We start from the raw sequence: 27,372 nt of genomic DNA, 5'->3' as shown, positions 1-27,372 counted from the left end.
TCTCTCTGTCTCTCTCTCTCTCTCTGTCTCTCTCTCTCTCTCTCACACACACACACACACACACACACACACACACACACACACACCCCACTAAAATTACATGTGGAATATCTGGTCATAAGAAGGGAGGAGGAAAAGGGAAGGGAGCCTCTGGGTCTATGTCATAATATACAGCCACAATATACAAAGACTTCTATCTAGGAAGACTGGAAGCAAGCCAGACCAAAATAAGATATATATAGATTACCTTATAAAAGTGTAGAATTAAGGACAAAAATAGCAATTCTCATTTATTTAGGGTTTTTTGAATGTATTTATCTGATCCTCACAACAACCTCATGAATAAGGTTGGGAACCATTATAATCTTTATTTGATCGATGAGGAAACTGAAGCTTAGGCAAGTTTCATAGTTCTACATAGATGTCATAGATTTAAGATTCCTAAACACTTTACAAATATTATCTCATTACACTGACTATATTTGTACATCATTTAACAGTGTTTGGCACTTTTCAAGAACTTTTAATGCTTGTTTCTCCTCCTCTCATTTGTTCTTCACCACCTCAACAGCTCTGGGAAGTAGATGCTCCGTTTTAACACAGCTATACAATTATTAAGTGTCTGAGACCAGATTTGAACCCAGGTACTCCTGACTCCAGGGCTGGTGCTTTATCCACTGCACCACCTAGCCGCCCCTTAGGTGCTCCTTTTTAATATTACAATTATATAGATGAGCAAACTGAGGCAGACAAGTTGAGGGACTCTAAGCTAGTTAGTAAATAACATAATTACAGTTCAAACCCACAGTTTCTGACTGTACTTTTTGCAACCTAGTGCCTGCCTCATCTTCCTATGGAAAGAAACAAAGAATCTTAGTAATATTTTGAAAATTCTAAAGCACCATATTGTTTCTCTGCTCAAAAATCTTTGGTGGGGGTGGCTAGGTGGCACAGTGGATAGAACACAGGACCTGTAGTCAGGAGGACCTGAGTTGAAATCCAGCCTCAGACATTTAATAATTACTTAGCTGTGTGACCTTGGGCAAGTCACTTAACCCCATTGCCTGCTAAAAAACAAACAAAAAATCATTGGTAAGTTCCTATTTCATCTAGAGTAAAATATAAAATCATTTGTTAGCATTTAAAGTCCTTAGCAGTCTGGTTCTATCTTTCCTTTCTTGGTTTAATTCAGAGTACTTTCCCGCATGTAATCTATAATCTAGGCAAACTAGGCTGCTTGGTGCCAAACTCAGAGCTTGGTTTCTTAGTCCATATTTTTACACAAGTTCTCCTTTATGTTTGAAATGCTCTTCTTCACCTCTGCTGCTTAAAATCCTTGATTCCTTTCAAGTCTCACTGCAGGTACCATAGAAGACCTTTAATGATCTTCTTCTCCACTCCCACCACCATTTAGTTATCTTTTTGTTATTCTGAAATACTCTGCATGTGGGGCAGATAGATGGTGTAGTGTGCAGAGTCCTGGCACTAAAGTCAGGAAGACTTGAGTTCAAAACCTACCTCAGACACTGTGACCTTGGGAAAATCACTTAACCCTGATTGCCTCAAATCCTAGACCATATCCACCATATCTGGTTACAGGACCCAGATAGCCCTGGAGGAGAAAGTGAGGCTAGTGACTCAGCACAGCAGCACCTCACTCATATCAAATTCACCTGTATGCTATGGCAACATCTCCTTGATGTTATGATCATCTTCAAGGATAAAGGACAAAAATCTTCATCATCATATTTAACTGTGTAATTCTTCTATCTCGTACAAAATAGAAACTCCTTGAGGGAAGGGATTTTTTTTTGTTTCTACTCCCAATATTTACCATAATAAATAGTAGCTATTTTCCCATAATAGATAGTAACAAAATTCTTATAAAATGAATAATCTAGAATTATATAATGTTAGAATGTCAAAGTTAGGTCTTTTGTTGAATCCCCCATGAGGGACCTGAGAATACTTTGGGAGATTTCTAATCTCTGTGATTTTTTTGACTCCACAAAGAGAGTTCACTATTTACCCCCAACCTCATGGGTCATTTTCAATTCAGTTTGCATGAACACAGTTCAGAAAATTCAAATAAAAAAATAAAATTTACAAAAACTGATAGAAAATAACAGCTCTTAACAGATATCCAAATGTTTCATGAATTAGTTTTCCTTGTCAGCAAAATAAGAGAGTTGCAAAAACAGAATTATCTCAACATTTGACTGTTTAAGAAGGCTATCATAAGAGATGTCATAAGATAAACCCTTGACAAGAACCTATAATGAGTAGAATGAAAAACAGTACCACTCACATTTGCTAAAACTATTCCCTACATGGTCAAGGCAGTGGGTTGGATGGAAGTTTCTTCTGAATTAAACCTTGTACTTGGGATTTGAAAAGAAGATTGAGAAATACTAAGCATTATATAATATACTTTTTTTTAGGTTTTTGCAAGGCAGTATAGTATGGTTAAGTAGCTTGCCCAAGGCCACACAGTTAGGTAATCATTAGGTGTCTGAGGCTGGATTTGAACTCAGGTCCTCCTGACTCCAGGGCTGGTGCTCTATCCACTGCACCACCTAGCCACCCTAATACAGTAGACTTTTGATGCTATTTCCTAATTCCAGAATTCATTTCTGTTAATAGTAGAATGAGGAGGCACTACCAGTAGGAGAATCAGGAAAAATCTCATGTAATAGTGAACTTTGAGAGAAACCAGGAATTCTAAGAGGTAAAAGTGAAGAGGAAGTGAGTTCTGGTAAGGGGGCAACCTGTACAAGAAATAGAGATAGGAGATATAGTGTTAAATGTGAGATGTCACAAGAAAGTCAGTTTGACTGGATCACAGAGCAGTAATGTCTAATAAGGCTTGAAAGGTCAATTGGAGTCAGGCTGTGTCTGGTTTTAAATAGAGGATTATGTTATTCATCTTAGAGTTAATAGAGAGTCACTGGGAGTTTATTGAAAAGGAGAGTAACATGGTTAAACATGTACTTTATGAAAGTCACTTTGGCAATTATAAGGTAGATGAATTAGAGAAGAAAGGACAATATGATATAAAGAAGGAAGATTCAGATAAAAAGTAACTATGCATACACAGATACAGGTACACATTGTTATATATACAAAAAGTGAGAAAAAATCCATTTTGGTCTAGGTTTATCAATTCAAAAATGTAAGAAACTCACATTATGGAAACTCATTCCAGCAATTCAGATTGTCAACTTATCTGTACTTTAGAGAATGGCTTGGATCACTGAAAGTGAATTGATTTGCCCATGACCATGAGGTCAGTTTGTCTCAGAGAAAGGACTTTCATTTACATCTTTCTAATTGTAGTATGGCCTCCTGGGATTACTAGATCATAACTGAGATTACATTGAATTAATTATATTAGTTATATTAGAACTATAGTTTGGGGCAAGTTATTTCACCTCTTATGGCCTCAGTTTCTTCACTTGTAAAATGATGAGGTTATGATAAATTATCTAAGATTTCTTCCAGCTAAAAGATTTTATAAACCATGTCAGTAGGAAACTCCATCCTTTTCTGGGATTCATATTAGGGTTTTTTTTTTTTTTTAGGAGGATAGTATACTATTGTTTCTAAGGTGGTCTTTTGCAGTCATGCCAGGAGGGTGAATGTGAAAATGATGTCCAGAGAGAAATTATTGAGAGTGGGAATGTCCAAGTCTTAAGATGCCAATTCAGGAAAAGGATGAAGCAAGGAGAGTCACAGGAAAGGCTGGATGAGATTACTATTGAAATATTTCCCACATCAAGATTCTTTCTGTGAGATAAAAAATTCCTCCCTGTGAACATACCATGAAAGGAAGGTACTACAGAAACTAGACTACATTGATCTCTGAGATCCAATGCTTTTCAACACAACTTGTTCCATTTGGCACCCTCATTTTGCAAATCTTTCAATCAGCTATATAACTATAAAGTACAGAAATTGCAGCAGATGCTTTTCTGCCATCTTCTGGCTCAAATATCACTGCACCCAATCTCTTCTTTTTATCAAACAATCAGGAGGTTTCTGGTGAAAACTTCTGATTACCATCTTTTTTACATCTCATAGATGCAACTGACTTCCTTTGCAGATCTGGATTAGTAAATTCAAAATGCCAGACAAAATTATCTGCAGGATATTCTTTATTGAGATTACTGAATCGTAATTGAGATTACATTGAATTATATCGAGCTGAAATCTCCACTAATTTTTATATTTTTCTAAGGAAGTATGTAAGATTTCTTTAAATTAATGCTTATGATAATGCTTATAAGGAGGATGGAGGATTAGAATGGGACTGTAAATCACTAGGGAGAAAAGAAAGAGTTTCACTGTGTCTTCTCCTTTTCTCAACTGCCTTTTGGCAAAACTTGCTTAGGGAACACTTCAGTGTTGTATGATTCAGTCTTATCAATAAAATGAGATGTCTACAAAAGATTATACACGTGTAAACATTATTCAAAGCATTAATTTCCAAAAACCGCCCTCCCAGGAATTAATACACTGGAAGTAACAGTACATTCTTTTGTCACCTTGGGTTACAGTGCCTGAGATCTGTCTTATCTGGATTTCCGTCATTCTTTTTAACAATATGGCATTCAGCCTAGCTCTGGGTACAGTCATAGAGAATGCATTTATTTCCCCAAGCTTTGTATAATAGAGGAATTGGATTGGAAGCTAGCTATATCATCTCACTTCAAGACATTAAAGGATGCAATTTAGCACAACAAGAAAATAATTTACTATCCTAGCCTGAAGGGAAGAAGAGGGTCTCTCTTCTTCCATTGGGCTGACTTAATGTAGACTCTATCAAAATTTATCCCTGTATTCTGAAATTGGGTTTTTGGTTCTTAAATTATAAATGAGTCAAACAATTAAGAGCTGAGCTTGACTACTACCTTTAGTGGCTGAGATAAGTGATTTTTCTATTTAACTTTCTTTAAACAGTGTGTCCAACCTACAGGTCTTCTACAGCCCTCAAAGCCCATTCATGCAACTAGGTACCCATTGGTATCCATTACCCATTGGTAATAGGAGGTACATTATAGTCATAAATAAATATTAAATTCTATATATGGCCATTGACAAGTTTTTGATGGGCAATGTGGCCTAGAAGAGCTAAAAGGTTGGACACTCATGCTTTAAAGAGTAATATTTGAAACTTGTAAATGATTGGTGGAACTCAAATTCTATAGACAAAACACCCTGAAACAATAAGACTTAGAGACTAATAGACAGCAAACTAGATTAGGAATCAGGCCAGGTTCATATGGAGAATCTCTAAGCAATCAGTGAGACTGATCTAATTCAGCTGATAAAATTTGGGCATCTATTGAGATAACTAGCTTCAGATATCAGACAGCCTTAATTGCAAATCAGATAAAGAATGAGAGATCTAATTATTTGGTGATTAGATGTTATTATCACTAAATAAACAAATGGACTGGAAAAAAGTGATGCACAGATAAATAGAAGCAAGTAGTCCAATAGATTCTCCAGATTAGCTAGGAATGAAAAAAACTGGAGCTCTTAGCTTTTAAAGCAATACTGCTCTCTGTTGGGGACTTCTTGTTTTCAAATCTTTTTCTGAAAAAGGGTCAGAATAAAGCTCCCTTACTTATCCCACTATGTGGCATATTTTATCTCAATATTTTTTATTTTTTCTAATGAGGCTCACTGGGGACTTGCAACTCTAGGAAAATCTTCTGTATGAAGGGAAAGTTCTTTTTCCTCCCAGTACTTCTGTTATTATTTAATAGGCTTACCAAGTGTATTCCTTAAATCACTATGGTAAGTGACTAAGTATCAAAGAATTCAGCATTCTTCATGCACAGCATTACTAGTGGGTAACTCCTTTAGTGCAAGTAGACAGGGAACACCTCCTGGATCTATCTGTCCTATGATGAAAGGCAGACTACACAAAATTTCATGCTGACAGCTCATCAGAGGAAGTCTCATAATCAGACCTTGGTAGAAGTCTAAAATTGGGAGACAGAATACTGAACAATTCTAATTTGTGCTTGGAGACATAATAGCTTCTTCAGGATAGAAAGAACAAAAACAAAAAAGAAAAACAAATGATTTCCTTTTAGGTTAATGGTAAAATCATGCCCAAAATGGAAACAAAAAACAATATTTCTGAAAGCATTCAAATTCTTTAAAATCTTTGGAATAGTACATAAGGTGAGGAGCTCAGTGTTTTCATCATTCATTATATGTGTTAAACCTTACACATGCATATTTATCTCTAAAATGAATAATTAACTTTAAGGAAAATTTTTCTTAAGATATATAATATGTAATATTTTATATAAATATTTAAAATATGTTAGTCTAAATCAAATACTATGCTTTATGAAGCTAAAGAGACCTTATGATGTAGTGGAAAGAGAATTGAACTTGAAGTTGAAAAATCTGGGTTTAAGTCTAGTCTCTGCCCTTGAACAAGTACTGAACCTCTCTGGGTCTGTTTGATCACCTATAAAATGGGGATAATAAAACTTATACCACCTACACCACCCTCTCTTAAAGCTAGACTGGTTCTCATTCTGTCTAAAAAGTAGAGTAAAGAGGAATGGAATAGAAGTTGCCAAAAGACAAATTTAGTTTTGATGTCAGAAAAAAACCTAAAAATTATAGCTGTCTAAAAGTGGAATGGGGTTACCCCCTTCATTTGTGGTTTTCAGGTTGAGCCTATATGAACTATTTGTCAGAGATATTATAATTGGGAATTCCTTTCTGGGATGAAATAATTAAATGGCCACCGAGGTCCCTTCCAAATCATTCTGTATAGCGTAGAGGTGGTTTTTGGCATAGGTAATGTCAACAAATAATAGGCTCTGTAAATCCTACCACAATGGGAAATATTTGAGAAGAGGTGTGGTGACATATATTATTTAATGAAAGACTAGCCTCGCTAGTTGGAAGAAACTCCTCACCATCAGGTTGTTCATTAGATGTTTATGGTTTTTTTTTTTTTGTCACAGCTACTCAAGAAAATCATAGACTAAGGAATAAGGAGTCAAGTTATGTGAAATAAAGCAAGTGCATACTATGAGGTACCTTCCTCTCAGAATTCTATATGGAACAAAGAAAGTAATGAATATAAAGTGTTCTGTAATTCTGAAGTATTATATAAATGTACATTATTATTGGTTTTTAAAAAGTTTAATATGTAAAAGTTAAGTATCAATATTTCACATATTTCCCTAATTTAAAAGTTAACTTTTGACACTTGTTAGAATGGAAAAGGGAAGTTAGAAATTCTTCTCATTCTTTTATTCATTCATTTATTTGTTTGTTTGTTTGTTTGTTTGCTTATTCATTCATTCATTCACTTATTTATTTATCTACTCATCTATTTATTTATTTTTTGTTCATTCATTCATTTATTTGTTTGCTTGTTTGTTTATAGCCTTTTTTGCAAAGCAAATGGGGTTAAGTGGCTTGCCCAGGTCACACAGCTAGGTAATTATTCAGTGTCTGAGGCCAGATTGAACTCAGGCACTCCTGACTCCAGGGCCACTCTGCGCCACCTAGCCACCCCAAAATTCTTCTCATTCTTACAAAGACTACATCAGTCAATAGGACAATTTTCAGTCTCAATGACAGAACATTTTAAGGTATGTAAAACCTTATAAATATATTATCTCATTTGATCCTTACAGTCATCTTGTCAGATATCAACTATTATTATTTCCATTTTACAAATGAGAAAAGTGAAAAAAAATTCAGGGTCATCTATCTAATAAGTATCTTGAGACAGGATTTCAACTCAGATCTTTCTGACTTTTAAGTCCAGTGCTCTTATTTACTTCACTACCTAGCTACCTTATATCCTTCAGTTGTCTAGACTTCCACTAATGTTAACATAATCAAGTATTATTCAAACAGGTATGTCTTATAAAAATAAACAGACAATAATCATATTGTTAAAACTTGTAACCATTTCATTACCTATGGTAAATCATCTTTATTGATCCATACTATATATATAATAATAATAATAACAACAAGCAGTTATTAAGTGCTAGTCTCTATGCTAGGGATTGGAATATAACTTTTTCTTGGTTCAAGAGTTTCTGATTGTAACAGCATTTGTTTGACATTGAATGGTCTGATGATCAAAGTAAATGGCCCCATTCACCTTTCCCCCTTTATAGGAAAATGTCAGTCTCAGGGATAAGCCACTGAATTTGCTGTGACAGTGAACAGAGTAGATATACCTAAGGAGACTCTCTTTGGTAATAGTTATATTTCTCTACACTGTCAGAAGATACATTTGGCCTCTTGGTAAATTCTAGCCTGAGTATGAGCTATTTTCACCATATACAAATTATGAGGGTGATATGTTTTTCCATTGTTCTCAAAGAATATTATGACATCAGGGAGTCATGTGACAAGCATATGAATTGGATTTGAATGATGGAGTGTTATGCCTCACTTTCCCCTCCAGAGGCTAGGGCATCTGGTACAAATTCACCTGCGTGGGCAAAGAGAAGTAGATCTAAGGCAGGGGTTCTTAACTTGTGGTCTGTGAACTTGTTTTTAAAAAATATATTTTTTTAGGTTTTTGCAAGGCAAATGGGGTTAAGTGGCTTGCCCAAGGCCCACACAGCTGGGCAATTAAGTGTCTGAGGCCAAATCTGACTCCAGGGCCAGTGCTCTATCCACTGCACCACCTAGCCACCCCTAAAAAAATATTTTGACACCTGAATTGCAATATAATTGATTTCCTTCTTTTCTGAGTCTTCAGTGGCTTTGGCCACTGTAACTACAGAAACAATTGCCAGGTTGCATCTCAACAAAGTTTGGGCCATGCAGGACTATGACTGAGTATACTGAGCTACAAGAAATGTTACTCCTAAGACTATTGGGTTCAAAGACCTAGGCTTCCCCATCTCTGTTATAAGCTTCCTATTTTCAACACTGACATAGAAGTTTCCCTCTCTTAACACTACTTTTTCTTATATTTTTTGCTACTGCTATAAATTGTAGTTAAGTGGCAATGGTACTGAATTGCTAAAGACAACTATAATATCTCTTCCCTGGAAATCTTCTTTTTTAAGTAATATTTTTCCTATTACATGTAAAATAATTTTAACATTCTTTTTTTTTAAATTCTGAGTTCCAAATTCTTTCCCCCCCATGAGATACTAAGTAGTTTGATATAGGTTATGTATATGCAAAACATATTTCCATATTAGCTATGCTGTTAAAGAAAACAGACCAAGAAAAAACACACAAAAATTTTAAAAGTGAAAAACTATACTTCAATTTCTATTCAGACTCCATAATTTCTTTCTCTGGAAGTGGGTAGCATTTTTCATTTTAAGTCTTTTGGACTTCCTTGGATTACTGTATTGTTGAGATTAGCTAAGTCATTCACAGGTGAGCTTCATAACATATTGCTGTTACTGTGTATACATTCTCTAGATTTTTCTGAAATCATCTTGCTCATCATTTCTTATAGCACAATAGTATCCCATTATAATAATATATCACAATATGTTCAGTTACTTCCTAATTGATGAATATCTTTTCAATCATGACTAGTTCCCAGAATCTTAGTGTTGGAAATAAGCATTTATAGATTTACAAAGCATCAACATTGTGCTAAGTACTGTGTAAAGAACTTTACAAATATTATCTCATTTAATCCTCACATAGGGGTAAGCCAGATATGAACTCAGGCCTGATTTCAGGCCTCACATTTTAGCTACTATACTACTTCGCTGTCTTTGATTTATAGATAATGTAAAAACATAGTGGATAGAGATCTGCTGGGCCTGGAATTAGGAAGATTTATCTGAGTTCAAATCCAGTCTCAGACACTTATTAGCTATGTGACTCTGGGCAAATCATTTAAACCTGTTTGCCTCAGCTTCCTCATCTGTAAAATGAGCTGGCAAACCACTCCAGTATCTTTGCCAAGAAAACAGCAATTGGGGTCACAAAAGTCAAATGCAACTGAAAAATGACTGAACCACAACAAAAAGATTTAGGTACACAATGGCATAGTGTAGCCAGCTCTAATGAGCTTTTGAGAGTTAATTGTTAAATTTTCAATGCAAGCACTCATAGCTAGGAAATCTGTGAACTCTACAAATAAAGGCTTGATTTATTGTTTTGTTGGTGGCTGACTTAAGAAAGTAATAGAGAAAATGTTAATAAGGAAGATTAAACTTAAAAGTGTCTTGTGTTCCATTTTTCTCCTGAAAAGTTAGTTATGAAATATTTACTAACACTCCTACATATATATGTATAATATAGATATAGATATAGATGTTAAATATATTTTAATATTGCAATTCACCCTTAGTCATTGACTATGGAGTGGTTTCTGTGATATCTTAGGGAAAAACTGTCTCAGTTCTTTTGGTTAGAGTGAAAGAAGCCTCTCTTTGCCAAGGTTTTCTTCCTCTTCCTTCTTCCTCACGTGTGTTTGTCTAACTTGGCCATAATATGGAATTGGGGGTAGGTTTTCCCTTTTTTGTTGTATTATTGAATAAGTTTTTGCTTTTTGTTTTTAAAAGTGGGTGAGATACAATTTTCATTTGTTCTCAAAATTTCCCCTCATTAATAACTAAATTAAATTGTTCTTTTTATATGTGACCTTCAGTTTTTCCACCTTTAAAATGTTGATGTTTAAAAAAATAAGTTTTTAAATAAAGGCCATCTACTTCCTTCCAAGTCTTGCCTAGTCACCAGATCTGTGGTACTATTCTTTTCCTAACCTATAGAAAAAACTGAACACAAAAATGTAAAAACATAAACCTTGAAACCAATCATATGTGGATATGGAAAATCATCACATACCTTCTTTATTTTGGCATTTTCAAATTCATAATTCCATAGTTTGTCAATGTTTACTTTGTCTTATTTAATTTAAATGTTTAATCCTGGCTTCGAAATTTCTTAGATTGGTGACTTTTGCCAAGTCCCTTAACCTCCCTGAACTCACTATGTGTAAATACTTGTTCTATTTATGTCCCAGGGTTATCAAAAGGAAAATATTCTGTGATTATTTGAGTGCTTTATAAATCTGTAACAGTATTATTGTACTGAGCCTTGAAAAACTGAATAAAATATACTTTGTACATAAACAGAAAAATAAAATAATGGCATTAGTAAATAACTAAAGGCATTAACAGTTATTTATAGTCATGAAAAAAATCTCTGTAGAAGACAAGTGAATGATAAGAGCAGACACTTGGTTGAGTTACCTAATTGATGGGCAACAACTATGCAAACATGATAAATTATCATTCTACCAGTCTGCTGTAGAGTCATGCCTAAATAGCAGCAAACAAAATAATGGCAGACTTGAAACTAGGGCTACACAGAATTGCTTAGAACAAATTTTTTAAAAACTTAATTGTATTGGTTGAGTTGAAAATTGTTTTGGCCATTTTGAAAGCAATTTAGAAATATGCTAAGATAACTAAAACAGTTTATAATCTTTGTCCTTGTGGTAGGAGCAGTATTTTAACTCATCATATATAAATCAAACTACTTTTTTCATTAAAGGTCTTGAGACATTACTGGAGACTTGGCTGGTTCTGGGGACTAAAGAAAGGTTCAGTCTTGTTGGTTCATCTCCAGAGTACATCATCCAGGAAAAGCTTGCAAGCATGCATACTGGATTTGACTGGATCATGATAACTGGTGGATCAAGATGAGCAAATGAGATCTGTTCAATTGAACCAATTGGAAAATCTTCAATGTCTATTACTTTTAAATACCTTCTCTTCCTATACCTAAATAAGTGTCTTTTCGTTAAAAAAAAAAAATTGAAGGACCTACTAGTATCTCATTTCATTCCAATATCAAACCTAAACTACTAGGGGCTTAGCCTGACTCAGGTCCAGCTCAGAATAGAACCAGAAAGCATAGTACTAAGCATATACCTGAAGGATTCCATGCCTCTCTGGGCAGCACTGTTGACTCATTGCCACAGAACTTTCTCTACCATGTTCCTGCTCCAGAGATCTTTACCCCTTCCCCCCAACATCCCACACCTTTAGAATTCTTTCATGTGTTTTCTTCCCCCATTAGAATGTAAACTTCTTGAAGGCAGGGACTGTTTTTTCTTCTTGCATTTGTATTTTTTGGAGTAATAGTAAAGTACCTAATATATAATAAGCCCTTATCAAATGCTTTTTTGATTGATGATTGACTGCAAATTCCAAAGACAAAAAGAAAGGTTCCATAAAATATTTGTGACTGTGCTTCTTGTAGAAGCAAAGAACTAAAAACAAAGTAGTTGCCCATCAATTGCCTAAATAAACTGTGATAAATATGGAATATTATTGTGCTATGGGTCACACTAAGACAATATAAATGAAAAGAATAAAAAAATGAAACTGAATGACATATAATCAAAAGAACCAAGTCTGACCCTGGAGAAAAGATGAGCAAATAGACCTCCTTACTTTTTATCACAGAGGTGTAGAGCATTCTATATGCTGACCTATCCAGTTAATATGTTAGTTTTTTGTTGCTCTAATCCTAGCTTCAAATCTGAGGCATTTGCTATGGTTTTGCTTAGTTAAAACTCCCTAAACTTTGAGAATAATTTGCTATATACCTGTATGAACAGCAAAGTCTACCATTTTTGCAATCTTTTTTTATTTATACTCTCTCTCTTTTCATGAGCCTCTCCCAGAAAAGAATCTAAAACCATGTGTTTTTCTCTTTCTCTCTCTCTCTCTTTAAATGAATAACAGCTCCCCCACTCCAAAGTTCTGGGATTAATTCTTTCCCTATGCAGACATGATAAATTGTCATTCTAGCAATCTACTGAAGAGTCATGCCTAAGTAGAAGCATACAAAATAACGTCAGACTTGAAACCAGGGCTACACTGAATTGCTTAATTTTTTTTTTTTTACAAAAGATATAATCCTTACAGTTTTAGTAAATGAGGAAGAGAGAAAGACTTGAAAATTATGGTTACAAAAAAGATAATAATTTTTATAAAGAATACAAATATTATTGTAACTTTTCCTAAGTTCACTATCAGAGTATGGCTCTGTTTGTCATGGATCAATAGACAAAATATAGGGAGTAACTTTATTTCCATTAAAGAACAGAATAAGAGAAAAGATCCTTTATGCCACATAGCTGTTTTTATATTTTACCTATCTGGAATTCTAATTTCATTGAGTGATTTGTACATGATCTGGTATGAGGCTCTGAGGAGCTACATAGTAATCAATACACTATTCACCATATATAAATATATTTAGTAGGGAAATATCTCATAAGGAAGATAAAACATTTGTTCAAAAAACTATAATAAATTGCAAAGTGTGGTAAATTCACAAGAGAGGTAGAAAGTCATACTTTGAGTGTTTGGAGGCAGGGACCCATGTTGAAAGTGGAAAGTGAAAAAGATTACTTAAATTCTCTTTTAGCTTTTAAAAATTGAACATTCATTCATTTAATAAATATTTATTAAGTACTTTCTACTACTACTATAAATAGCATTTATATAGCATTTTATAAATATTATCTCTTTGGATCCTTACAACTCTGAAAGATAACTCTTATGGTCATTTTACAGATGTGGAAACTTAGGTTAAGTGACTTTTTTAGAATCATATAACTAATAATAGCTGAGGTTTTCTTCAAAATTCTGCTCAAGTACCACTTTCTACATATTTTTCTTGATCCTCTCAGCTACTAATGTTTTTCTGTCCCTACTATGAATTTATTTTGCACATATTCTGTATTTATTTATACATGTATACACATATACACACATGCACACACACATATATACACATGCACACACACATATATATGTATATATATACATATATATGTATATATATACAAATGACAGAATATAACCTCTTTGAGGGCAAGAACTCTTTCATTTATATCACTTATACCAGTTTCTAAATAGTCAATTAATACTTGACCAATTGATTGAAGTTCTAAATAATTATAAAATATAAATGCTTTAGATAATATGTGAGAATTGACCTATTGCTATACCCTATGTACCATAAGTGACTTTGTGTTGGATCATGTACTGACTCACCCACATAACAGGAAGTTCCTATATACCCAAGAATTGGTTTACCAAGTTCCAAAAATGGTTTGAGGTTCTCTTCTTGATGGAGATCAATGTCCTACCACTGTGTGAGGGATGAGATGGAGATTGAGGAGAGAAGATATATTCTCTTTAATCTTCTGGAGCTTTTAATCATTTGGGGCTCTTCTGACTTCCAGCTAAGTAGATGGACAATGACAGCCTCTCTTTAGATAGTTGAAGAGAGATGAAACTTCTTGGCCTTATTCTCAGCTTGCTATGTTTAAAGACATTGGACTCTCCATTAAGGTGATTTACCTTGCTATCAATTGCTACCAATGTTCCATTCTTCTGTATTGCCTAGTATAAATTTTTCTTTGTATATTTTCTATGATTGTTTGATATCAACTTGAATAAATGGACTTCTTGGCTATTTCCTACTTGTGTTCATTGGGGAACTGGCATGAGTAAGTCAAGCCTTAGATATAAAACCTAGAATGACTGTCCTCCCATTAGGAAACAGCGATCAAGAATTTATCTTAAACCATAAAATTATATCCTTTGGATTAATAATATTTAAGGGCAGATGGATATAATTCATGGAGAAGGAAATGGCAAATTGCAGTATCTTTGCAAAGAAAACCCCAAATGGAGTCAGAAAGAATAGGACACAACTGAAAAAATGACTGACCAACAAAAGAACACCTCTACCAAATGACAGTAAGGCTCTCCTAATCATAACCAATTTAGCAAACTTTTTTCCTAATCACAGCAGTCATGTGGTTGATAAGGGGAGAGGGAGGTTTGGCAGTACAACCACTCACTGGTTAACTGCTGCCTAGTTCCTGTGAATCTGTGCAGTGATAGAAATCACATAAAAGGACAGAGACCAAGAGTTCTGGGCAATTAACTGGGCACACATCCCACTGCACATTTACTCCTGCCTGTTATTGCTTAAGGAACAGGACTAGGGAGCTTCATGTTTTATATATCTGAGTAATAAAATGCCTGACCAGTGATCCTTGAGGGCTTTTGTTCCTTCTCAGTACCTCACCCATGATCTCTTCCTGATAAAACAAATATTATACACAGCATCAGAACTTCTTGTTACAATCTAGAAGCATCAAAGAAGACTACACTTAAAAGGTGACATTTGAATTGATTCTTAGGAATGATTAGAAATATAATATAAAAAAATAAAAGAGAGAAGAAAAAAAGGGAAAGTTGATTATCCTTCAGGATCATTCTGGGAATAAGCAAAGACACAGAGATGGGGAAGAGTGCAGGTAAGAGAAGGTAGTCTAGTTTGACTGGAGAGTAACATGCATGTAAAAAAGTAAAGAAGAAAAAAACAAGGGAAAGTACTGCTGGATTATGAAGGGCCTAAAAGGCCAGGCAAAGTGATCCGAATTTTATTTTATAGGCAGTAGGGAATAAAGATCTTTGAGTAAAGGAGTTCCATTACCAGGTCTGTCCATGAAGATCTGTACTATTCAATGCATTTTTTTTGCCATCTGTTTGTTTGAAGACTTTCCAGTGCTTCTTCCATACCTCAATCACTAGTGCTGTCCTTCCCAAACTAGTTTGCATTTAATTACTATGTATATAGTCTTTTTCACTTTATATTTGTTGTATATACTTAAATAAGTATTTGTTTCTTTCTCCATTGCAATGTAATTCCTTGAGGACAGGGATTATTTCATTCTTTGTACTTGTAGACCTAGTGCCTAGCATAATTCATAATAGGAGCTTGAACAAATACTTGTTTTAGCTACAAATGCTCTACTTCAGTGTGGAACCTGGAAATTTCCTTGTCATAATTTCTGATCATTCCATGTTTCCTTATATTAATACAATCCCTAACCCTGTTCTTCATTCTCAATCTGATCTCCATTGCCTCCACACTGTCTCTGTCCCCTCCCCCATACTGATCTTTCTCAAGTTATCACCCCTACATGGATTATACTCCCCCTCTACCTCCATTGATTGAAGCAACTTAACTCTACATTTTTCTCTATGCTAGAATCCCTGCTCCTTTGTCCCATCCCTGGTGGGTTGGTTCTTTGTTACCAAAAAAGACCAAAGTGGCATTACTATGTTAGAGACAAGTTACAGTGTGTCCTCTGTGGCTGATCGGATCAATCAATACGAGCTTGGAATGCTTTATCCCAGATCAGACACAAATAGTCCAGGTGATCATCTCGTATTTCTTTGGAGTTGATTCTGATCTGCCTTGCTCATAGAACACAGCACCCTTTTCTGATGAGGGCACACCATGCTGAGAAAACCTGTGCCAGTATCTCCCATGCTGCACAATCAATTCCAAAAATTTTAGGAGACTTCAGAGTGTCTCTGTATTGCTTCTTTTGACCCTCCTGTGAATGCTTGCCCTGTGTGAGTTCTCCATAAAATAGTCTTTTTGGCAAGTGTTTATTTGGAATTCAAACAACGTGGCAAGTTCTCTCTAGTAACATTTGAATCCCATTACTAATCAAACATGGTTTTCCAATCCTTAGTCCAGTAGTATCCTATCATCTGCTTCCTTTGCTATTATTAATGTGCAGAATTATGCAGAAAAAGAAATCATAAAAATGTTCTGGCTAAGCCCCTCTACAAATTTTAATTTATGTAAATTCAACTGGCCCCTCAATAGAGAAGACAAACATTCTATTCATGACTACTCAATTCCCTATTCTATTTCCTAATGTTGCTATTCCAAATCTTTTCTTCCATCTTCAAGCCTCCCACAGCACCTCTTAGCTCTAAACCCAACCTCTCAGCTGAAAAAATCTTACAAAATACTTCAATGAAAATATTTACTATATTTATAAAAAGCTTCCCTTTCTCCCTTCTCCTCTCATGCAGACATTGTTCTTTTTTATTTGATTACTCTTTCACTCCAATCTTGGATAAAAGGTGGGCATCCTCCTTGCTAAAGCCAACTTCCAGACTCATCCAGCAAATTGCTCCCACCGTTCTCCCCATTTTCCCTCTTATCCTCAACTACTTGCTAGCTATTGGCTTTGTCCTTGATGCTTATAAATATATACACGTCTCCTCTATTCTTAGTTAACCCTCACTTGATCCAACTATTCCCATTATTATCCCATGTCTCTCCTCCTTTTTGTGGCTTATAGGTGCTTGTATTTTCTTTCCTCTATCTTTCAAAGCCCTTCAAAATCTGCTTCCCATTCTTATCATTCAACTGAAACTGCCCTCTCCAAAAATATCAAAGATTGTTAATTACCAAATCCAATGGCCTTATTTCAGTCAAGATACTCTTGATCTCTCTTAGTCATATGACACTGTTGATTCTCTCATCTTCTGGATACACTTTTCTTCTCTAGATTTTTATTTCTTCTGGTGTCTCCCCTATTTCTCTCTCTATCTCTGACCCTTCTTTCTCAGTTTCCATAGCTTATTCTTTATTTCTGCCATAGTTACAAACCATGGATATTACCAGAGTTTTATTCACTATCAGCTCCCATGAGTTCACCTATGCAGATTATCTCCACATTTTTGTATCCAGTTCTAACCCCTTTCCTGAGATAGTCACTCATCTCCAGTTTTCTCTTATACATCTGTTGTACATCTTGAACTGGATGTCCCTGGGCTCAAACCTAATATTTCCTAAAACAGATCTCATTACCTTTCCACGCAAACCTTTCCTCCTTGCTTCCCTATTACTCCCAATTACTCAAGTTCTCAACATTGTGTTATCCTTGACTTTTCTTTGTCACTCTTTTAAAAAATCCAATCCATTGCTAAAACTTGTTATTTTTAAATCACTTCTTATATTCATTCTTTTCTCTATTCATATAGTTACAACCCTAGTTTGAATATTCATTATTTCTCATCTGGGCTGCTGTAATAGTCGTTAAACTGCTTCAAGTCTTTCTCCTTTCAGTTATCAAAGTGATTTTTCTGAAGGATAGATATGATCATGTTATCTCCCTTCCTCAATGAATTCTTGTGATTCCCTATTTCCTGAGGGATAAAAATGTAAAAGTTCTTTGCTTGGCATTTAAATCTCTTTAATAACCTGGCCACTTCCTATATTTCATGTTTCACATTTTACTTTCTTCCATAAATTCCCTCCAGTTTTAGTGAAATACGTGTATTTCCTTGAATACAACATAGCGTATAAGTGTTATTATTATTATCATCTCTTGTCTCTTGCCTTTGCCTCTGCGATCCACCATTCCTAGAATGTTCTATCCCCTCACCTCTCCCTCTTTGCTCTTCTGGCTTCTTTCAAGACTCTGCTCTAGTCTCACCTTTTGCAGGATGCCTTTTCTGGCCCAACAGTTGCTAATGTTGCCCTTTCAGATAAACCTACAATTGTTCTCTAGATATTTTTAATGTACCTCATTATTTACAAGTTATTTTCTCAGCTAGAATGTATACTTCTTGAAGATAGGAACTACTTTACAAATAGATATGTAGCAAGGCATCCTCCATATGAAGAAAAAAAAAGTATCCTACATGGCTCAGAGGAAGGCAGAATTAGACATCTCTAGCCTCTTTGTTCCCTTCTCTATCTTACTTCTTTTCCAAGGGACTATTGTTCTCTCCACTGGGAAAGAAGCAGGAAGCAGAGGACAGAGGCTAACTTCTGCTTCTTAGAGAAAGGGAGAACTGGATTAGAATTATATCTAACCTGTTCCCTTAACATATTAGCTTAAAGGATATAGTTTTCAGGTTCAAATTAAACTTTTAATAACTATTTCATCAGAGAAAAAAAGGATCCAAGCTTTATATTCAAGATTTGACTCACTTCCTACCAAATACCAGTTTCACAAGGAACACACATTACCAAGTAGCAAAGAAGTCCTAATTTTATAGCAAATTAGAGAAAGTATACATAGTCTCCTATATATGTATACTATATATTTATCAGACAAAACAGAGTGAAGGAGCTCTTTTTTTGAAAACATTACTTAACTCAACCAAGAGAATGTCCTTTACCTCACTTAAGAGAAAATAGTTTCAAACTGGACAGAAATTGCTAGTTCCTCTCATGTTGCCTCTCCCCGGAGACTTTCTTGCTTCAGCAACCTGAAGTAGAGTTGATATTGCCCATTTTTTCCTCTTGAAGCTGGCAGTCAGAAGTACCCAAAATGCTCAGAGATGGGAACTCTATTCCTTTCCTTTCTCTAAAACTCTACCTCACTCCTCACACAAGTGCATTGATTTTCACCAATGAGAAAAGAGAAAAATTCTTCTGGGCTTTGGGACTTGGAATAAAGATAATGAAAAAGATATATATTTACTATGTGCTGAGTGATGGGGGATACAGAAATAAGAAAACAAAATAGTCCCTATTCTCAAGGACCTTATATTCTAACAGAGGAAAACAAAATTTAAACGGAATCTTGAAAGGGGAAGGGGAGAAAATACTCACACCCAAGGGTAAAAACATCACTTGTACAAAAATATTTATAGCAGCCCTGTTTGTGGTGGCAAAAAAATTGGAAATTAAATGAATGTCCTTCATTTGGGGAATGGCTTAGCAAACTGTGGCATATGTATGTCATGGAACACTATTGTTCTATTAGAAACCAAGAGGGGTGGAAATTCAGGGAAGCCTGGAGGGATTTGCATGAACTGATGCTGAGTGAGATAAGCAGAACCAGAAGAACACTGTACGCCCTACCAGCAGCATGGGGATGATGGTCAACCTTAATGTACTTGCTCATCCCTTCAGTGCAACAACCAGGGACAATTTTGGGCTGTCTGCAATGGAGAATACCATCTGTATGCAGAGAAAGAATTATGGACTTTGAACGAAGACCAAAGACTGTTACCGTTAAATTAGGGAAAAAATTGTTATATTATGTAATTTTACTATCTCATACTTTATTTTTCTTAAGGACATGATATCTCTGTCATCACATTCAACTGAGATCAATGTATAAACATGGAAACAATGTACAGACTAACAGAATGCCTTCTGTGGGGGATGGGTGGAGGCAAGCAAGAATGGGAGAAAATTTGTAAAATTCAAAATAAATAAAATCTTTCTTAAAAAAAGAAAAAAGAAAGAAAATACTCACACCTAGGCAGCTGGTGGAGTTGGAACAGAGACCTCAGAGCTTGAGGGAAAGTTGTTTTTTGTTTGTTTTTGTTTTTTATCTTCAGTGACTGGAAGATAGTCAGGGGTAGGGCAAGGTGGGATGTAAAATATCCCCTAAAAAATTAAAATCTCTGATTATCCTCAAGCTCAAGAGAGATAGCCTAACCAAAAGTTGAGACAGTGGCTTTGCTAAAGAGAGAATGAATGAGGTAATTAAGGATATGTAGATAGAGCAATTAAGGTAATCAGAAAGAAAAGAGGAAGTTATTATGGGTTGTATAGTTGAGGGGCAGCTGAAAGGACTCAATCCTTTCAGTATATGGCAGGAATTTATAGTTTTGTTGATTGGGGCTTGTCTTATGCCTGGGGCAGAGATTTGTCCTTGCTAGGGATCAAACTATTTCACTGAAGTTCTTTATGTGCTTAACTCTATAACTATCAACATCTGTTTCTATATTTGGGATATGGTGCTGGTAGAAATAAATCTTTTAAAGAAAAACAAAGACTCCAAGGTGAACACACACACACACACACACACACACACACACACACACACACACACACATATACACGTGCAGAAAGCAAGTTACTTTTATCTCTGCTACAGAAACTCCAATTCTTTCTCTCAGGCTGGGGATTAGGTAATTCCCAATTTCCAACTCTAGTATGTTTCTCCTTGATATGACCTCCCCCCCATCCATCGAATATTATAATGAACCTAAACCTCCTCCGGAGGTGAAGTTAATACGCATATGATTATTAAGCATGCTCAGAATAATGAACCTAAATCACCCTGTTTCTTCATTAATCTTCTTGACTTATATATCCATCTCCTTGTCTATTTGGTATTGTTCAATCATGATGCCATTATATGGATTAGCTACCTCTTTTGCATTTTATTAATTAGTCCTTCCTTTTATGGAAATACAAAATATTCCATTTCTTTCTGTGTCAATTTTTTTCTCCTAATACTAGTTAATCAACACCGTTTTGCCCTAAGCTCGTATTTCTTATCCTGGAAAGTAAAGATTAGGCTTTTATTAAATACTTCAGTTTAGTCAAGTTCTACTAAATAGTCATATCCTGCCGGAGAGGCTGCAACATTTTCCTATGGCTACTTAGCCTTAGCGGTTACAGACCCTGTATATTGTCTAAGGTTTCCTAGGATCCAGAACCGTATCATGCCTTTGTAAGCATGATCTCCTAGGGGAACACTGAATATGCACGGTTCACCCTCATTCACTCATCCTCGGTCATGATAGTGCAGAAAAGTACAAAACATCATTATTTTTAAGGTTTTTACAAGGCAAATGGGGTTAAGTGGCTTGCCCAAGGCCACAAGGCTAGGTAATTATTAAGTGTCTGAGGTCAAGTTTGAACTCAGGTCCTCCTGACTCCTCCAGGGCCGGTGCTCTATCCACTGCACCACCTAGCCGCCCCACAAAACGTCATTCTAAGCCTTGCTTAATTATTATTTCAGTTCAGTTTTGGTATCTGCTCCAGTTAGAAATTCGTGAACAAGGGGTGGCTAGGTGGCACCCTGGAGTCAGGAGGACCTGGGTTCAAATCCAACCTCAGACACTTAATAATTCCCTAGCCGTGTGGCCTTGGGCAAGCCACTTAACCTCATTGCCTTGGAAAAAACCTAAAAAAATAAAATAAAAAAAGAAATTCATGAACATTAAAGAAAGGCGGCCAGGAATGGCCAAGCGGGCAGCCCCGGCGCTGGACCGTGCCCTCGAAATGTCGAAGTCCCACACGATGGTCGTGGCTGGTTTGGGGCAGGACTGGACATTAGGATACACATTTACGGAATTTTGGTGCTTTTCCCCAAATGACGGCTGGTGAAGCGCGGGGCAGGGCGCTCCGGGGCTCCGGCCGAGGATGAGCACCCCGCGGTTACCACGGCTACGCCCGCTTCAGCCCCCGCAGGCACGCCCGCACCCCGCCCTCCCCCCCCCCAGCCGGGCGCCAGCCGCAGGGAAATCCCGGAGCCGCGGAATCCCGGCCCGGCGGCGGCGGCCCGGCCGTACGCTCTGGGCATGCTCAGTAGCCGGCGCGAGGCGGGGGGCGGGAGGCTCTCCTGAGCCCCGCCGGACTCCGAGTCCGGGCTCCACCGTGGCGGAAGCGCGGACGGCAGAGGCGACGGCGTCCTGGAGGCCAAGGCGAGATGGAAGCGGAGGCGCCGGCGTCGTCCCGGTTGGTGGAGGAAGAGCTAGGTGGGTGCTGCGGGGGCGGCGGCGGCGGTTTTGCGCCCCCCTCCCCCGAGGGCGCGTGCCGGGGGCGCAGGCGAGGCCCTCGGTGGGGGGAGGGGCGCCATTGTGCAGGCTCGCCCCCCCCCGCTTCCTCAGAGTGGTAGCTCCCGCGGGGGCTGTGGAGGCCTCTTAGGAACCTACCATCGGGGGCCGGGGGGGGGGGGCGGAGGTGGTGCCGCTGGTGCCCCTGCCCTTCCGGGCCGCCGAGGCTGGAAAAGACACAAAGCACACCCGCCCGTTTTGTCCCCGGCAAGGATGACTGGAACTCGGGGCCCGGGACCAGCCTAGAGCCGTTTGTTAGCCGACGGCAGTGAACTTGGCCATCCCCAGACTAGCAGTTTTTTTTTTTTTTAATAAGAAAGCGCCTCCGAGATCCCGCCACGGCAGCGGCTGAGGCTTCCTTTTTGCCTCGCTTTGCTAATGCTGCGCTGCCCCCCGCCCAGGGACCGAGTCATTACGTTTTGGGTTTTGTACGCGCGGTGATGTGTGCTGTGTAGTGGGGCCAAGGGGCCTGGCTCCTGTTTACCTTTGATGGGGGCAGCTCGGATAGGAAAATAGAAACAAAGCGGAAAAGGAAAAAGCCAAAGCGACCTTGCCAAAGACAGGGGGTTAAAGAAACCCATTTACTACATTATGGCATTCATAGAGGACTGTCCCGAGGAAACACTGGACGATTATCTCATTCAAGCTAGTGTAACTCTTAGCAAATAAGAACAGGAGCTTATACCTTAATTCCATTTAGTAGAAAATTGAATCTGAGGTTATCTATAAAAGTATTCTATTATCTTATGATTATTACATAGAGTGATAAGTAGGGATGCTGTGCTTTATATAGTGTCTTTTGGCCTTGTTCTCAAAGAAGACCATGACATCTGGCAAGTGATGCCGTGACAAGCACATGAATTGGAATGGAGTGAGGGGGCTGCTGGGCGAAGTCACCCACCTCACTTTCTCCTCCGGAGCCAAACCGGGGGCCAGTGGCCAATTATGACTCTGGAGATGACCCTGGACAAGAGGCAGTCAGGGTGAAGTGACTTGTCCAGGTGTCAGGCCAGAATCAACTCCAGACTCCAAGGCTAGTGCTCTACCCACTGTGCCTTCACTTTCATATATTACTGAATTGACAGCTGAATTTGGAGATCAGGTTTCTTTTTTCAGCTTCTATCAACATTTGAATTATAATTTCACAAATCATTTCTCTTTGCTGTTGCTTTGGGAAATGAGGATTATTGATTGTGGTTTTCGTTTATATCATAATGTCATTGAGGAATTAAATGTTAGAAGCAATTTAAAATGAATCTTCACATCCAAATAACAAAATGACAATGAACTTTGTAAATTGCTTTTGTTGTTTAGTTGTGCCTGTGGCCCCGTTTGGGGTTTTCTTGGCAAAGATGCTGCAATGTTTTTGCCATTTGCTTCTCCAATTTGTAGATGAGGAAATGGAGGCAAATAGATTAAGTGACTTGCTCAGGGTCACACAGCTAGTAGGTATCTAAGACCTACTCAGGTCTTCCTGATTTCTGGCCCCCCTATCCACTACACCACCTAGCTGCCCTAGAAACAAAATAGAGTTAAACAATTCAGCCTTCTCACTGTATATTATTCTATTTCTAATCCTCAGTTCATTCCAAGCTTTTGGAGCTATTCTTATAGGATTATGCTTCTCTTTCACATTTATCTTCAGTTGCTTGCTCCTTTCCATTCTCTGCAAATGTCTTAAAAAAAAAAATCTAGGTTAATTTTTTTTATTCTCTCCATGTTCATATGATTCTCTTTAGGTAGTACTTGCCTTTTCATAATAAATTCTTCTGTCTTCAGAATTTAATTACTGGGGAACTTCTCAACTAATCTTGGACTGACTTCTGTAAGTTATTACATCTTTCTTATTCTTTCTCTGAACCCTTTGAAAGAATCTGTGATTTTAACAATGAAATTTGTCCAAAGCATTGTCCATTTACACTATTTGTCTAAATCATATAGTTGGAAACACTCTACAGGTTGTCCTTCCTATCATATCTGCAGATATGATATCTGTCTGCAGATAGTCTTCTATCTGCGACAGACAGTCTTCATCCATTTGATTTTTCCCATTTGGGTTGTTAGGCCAAATGTTTTTGAGTGATTATCCATCTCAGTTAGGATCCAGGACTTAATATAATCACTACAATGTCATTAGATGTTGTGTTGGATTGCCTACATGACAGCAGTGAATTTAGGGAGCATATATCGCTTTTATTTATTCTTAATATTATCAAAGGATAACTAAATGAACAAGAATATCTTCTGTTATATATTTTAGAGAATTGTGTGTAATTTGAACATATTCATGGGAGATCACCTTGTTGTAGGAACCTTTAAGACAAATTTGCTCTACTAAATTAGGTGTTTTAAAAAATAATAAACTAATTTCAGAGAGATCTATTATTTTCTATATCTTTTAAGTCTATAGTTATGTAAGTCTGTGAAATATCCTTTATTAAAACCTTCCTGTTTCCTTCAAGGATGCCTTTGTTAGATTTTTCTTTTAAAAACTGTTGAGAGGGGCAGCTAGGTGGTGCAGTGGATAGAGCACTGGCCTTGGAGTCAGGAGTACCTGAGTTCAAATCTGGCCTCAGACACTTAATAATTACCTAGCCCTGCGGCCTTGGGCAAGCCACTTAACCCCCTTGCCCTGCAAAAACTAAAAAAAGCAAAAACTTTTGAGGGACAAAGAGGAAGATGAGTTTACATCTATTCATGTTCTCTTAATTATCTGTTTTAGCATTTATGAAGTCAGAAATTTATTTCTGTGCTTTTGGTATCCTTCAGATACCTTGAGAATTATTTTCTCATTACCTTGAAAATTATGTCACCTTATCATGTACTTCTGTATTTATTTTATCTAATCAGACTGCTTTTCCTATATTTGTTTTCTTAGGTGCCATTTCTATTTTCTCTCTTAAGTTTATCTAGGACTTATAACGATGAGTCAAATGTAGTTGCTCTAGTGTCCTTTGATGGTTAAAAAAATGTAACCCTTTAAAAGATTAGTTTTTTTCTCACTTTTGTCTATCTGTTGTCTTTCCAATTTGATCCTTACATGCTTTTAAGAGGACTCTTCTTTTCCATTGATTCTGACCCAAGTGTGCTCTGCCATATGTCTTCTCTGAAGTTTCTGGATTTCTTCAGTTTATATCTCTTAAAAATATTAAACTATTCCATTACCTCTTTTTTTTTATCCATTTTCTTTCTGCTAAATTATGTGTACCCTTTCAGAGTCATATTCCAGTCACGTGTTCTAACTCTCCAAATCACTGTCTGTAGTCTTTGGTGTCTAATACTTGTGCTTTGTGCTTTTGAATATAGACATCTGAGCAGAGAGATTTTATTACTGACTTTTTTCATGGATATTATTTCCTTTGAAATTAGCTTCTATTGTTCTGCTTTCTAAATTGTACTAGCTTTTCTAGTACCAGTATATGTGAACTGTTTTCTTCTTTCCCTTTTCTTTTTAATTCAAAGATCTTAATCATGAAGACTTAGGTAACTAATTAAATAGTAAGTGGTAAGAGGAGTGAAATGTTAAACATAGCACCAGTATTAATAGTGTGAGAAAATGTTTGCAATGTGGTTCCAGAAATAGTGAAACCAGATCAAATAGTGGACTTTGATGGGAAGGTAGTAAAAGTTAGCTTTAAATATTGAGCTTGTGGTGCTAGTGGAGAGTCCAAATGGGGATCTTTGATAGGAAGTTGAAGATAAAATACTTTATGGTTTTACATAAAGCTATTTATAGATCTCTTTTTTTTTTGCACTTATATCTATTTTACAGGTGAGGAAACTGAGGCAGGCAGAGGATAATTAACTTGTTCAACCTCACATAAGTATTAAATGTCTGAGACAATTTGAAAACTGTTCTTCTTGATTTAAGATCTCATTCTCTGTCCACTACTCCACTTTATCTCCCTCAGGAATTACCATAGAAAGAAATGAGATGACCAAGGGGAGTGGTGTAAAGAGAGAACAATAGAACTATCCTTGGAAGAATGCCAGAATTAAGGGATTAGGAAATGGGTGAGTGAAAAGAAAGACTTAAATTTCATTAAGATCCCAGACCAAAAAAATCATCAGTGTATATAAATTAATTTAGAAAATGGAAAGTTATCAAATCATCAAGGAAATTAAATGGAATCCATGATTTAGCAGGATGGGGGAAATGTGTGTTTGTGTGTGTGGGGGGGGTGTGGAGAGGAATCACCGTATCAGAGTCTGAGAAGACTTTAAAATAAATTATCCCCTCTACAAGCATCTCCAAGGAGTGGCCATCCAGTCCTTGCTGGATCTCCAGTGAAGGGGAATTACCTTATGAGGCAGCCCTTTCCACTTTGGGATAGTTTTGTTTGGAAAGTTTTCCCTTCAAGTATAAATTTTCCTCTTTGATATATTTCTTCTATTTCTGTCCTTTGGGAAGAGCAAAACAAATCTGTACCCTCTTTTATATATCAACCCTTCAGATACTTGAAAATACATGAAGATATCTATCATGTCCCCTTTCCTATCTTTTCTTCTCCAAGATAATTATCTCCAGCTCTTTTAATCTATGAAGTTTAGGAAATGATCTCAGAACCCTTCACAATCATTACTGCTGCACATTGCATGCTCTCCGGTGTTTCCCAGAACTAAATGAATTTAGTACTTGAAATGTGGTCTGAACAGGGTAGAGCATAGTGGGCCTATCATCTATATATTCCTGAACACTGTAACCCTCTTACTTAAGTTACAATATTTTTTGTGACTGCCATATCCCAGTGCTGCCACATATTGAGCTTACAGTAACACTAAAAATAACAGGTCATTTTTCAGTTACTTTCTAATCTTTTCTTTCCTTTCTTGAAATTGTGCAATAGATTTTTTTTTTTTTTGGAATCCAGGAATAAGGCTTTCCATTTATTTGTTAATTTTACCTACTAGATCTAGTCTGATGATCTTTTTAAAATCCCGACAGCTT

At 36.8% G+C, this 27,372-nt stretch overlaps 1 protein-coding gene and 1 long non-coding RNA gene across 4 annotated transcripts in view; one reads left to right on the top strand and one right to left on the bottom strand.

The window, feature by feature from the left end:
• LOC141508119 (uncharacterized) overlaps positions 1–27,372 on the bottom strand; it is a 45,259-nt gene that overhangs the window by 10,505 nt on the left and 7,382 nt on the right. The window lies entirely within an intron of this gene.
• Positions 22,188–27,372, top strand: part of SLC36A4 (solute carrier family 36 member 4) — a 60,116-nt gene continuing 54,931 nt past the window's right edge. The window contains exon 1 of one of the 3 annotated variants that reach the window (XM_074216441.1): positions 22,188–22,346. In XM_074216441.1, the coding sequence (XP_074072542.1) occupies positions 22,298–22,346 (49 nt within the window). In that variant the 5' untranslated portion in view covers positions 22,188–22,297. Of the gene's footprint in view, positions 22,347–22,611; positions 26,439–27,372 lie in introns of those variants that run through there. The other 2 variants (XM_074216442.1, XM_074216443.1) reach the window with 2 other exon arrangements.

The sequence above is a fragment of the Macrotis lagotis genome, chromosome 1 (assembly GCF_037893015.1).
Source record: "Macrotis lagotis isolate mMagLag1 chromosome 1, bilby.v1.9.chrom.fasta, whole genome shotgun sequence".
Lineage (NCBI taxonomy): Eukaryota > Metazoa > Chordata > Mammalia > Peramelemorphia > Peramelidae > Macrotis > Macrotis lagotis.
The sequence above is the reverse complement of the archived record's forward strand: the minus strand, read 5'-3'. Positions and strand labels throughout refer to the sequence as shown.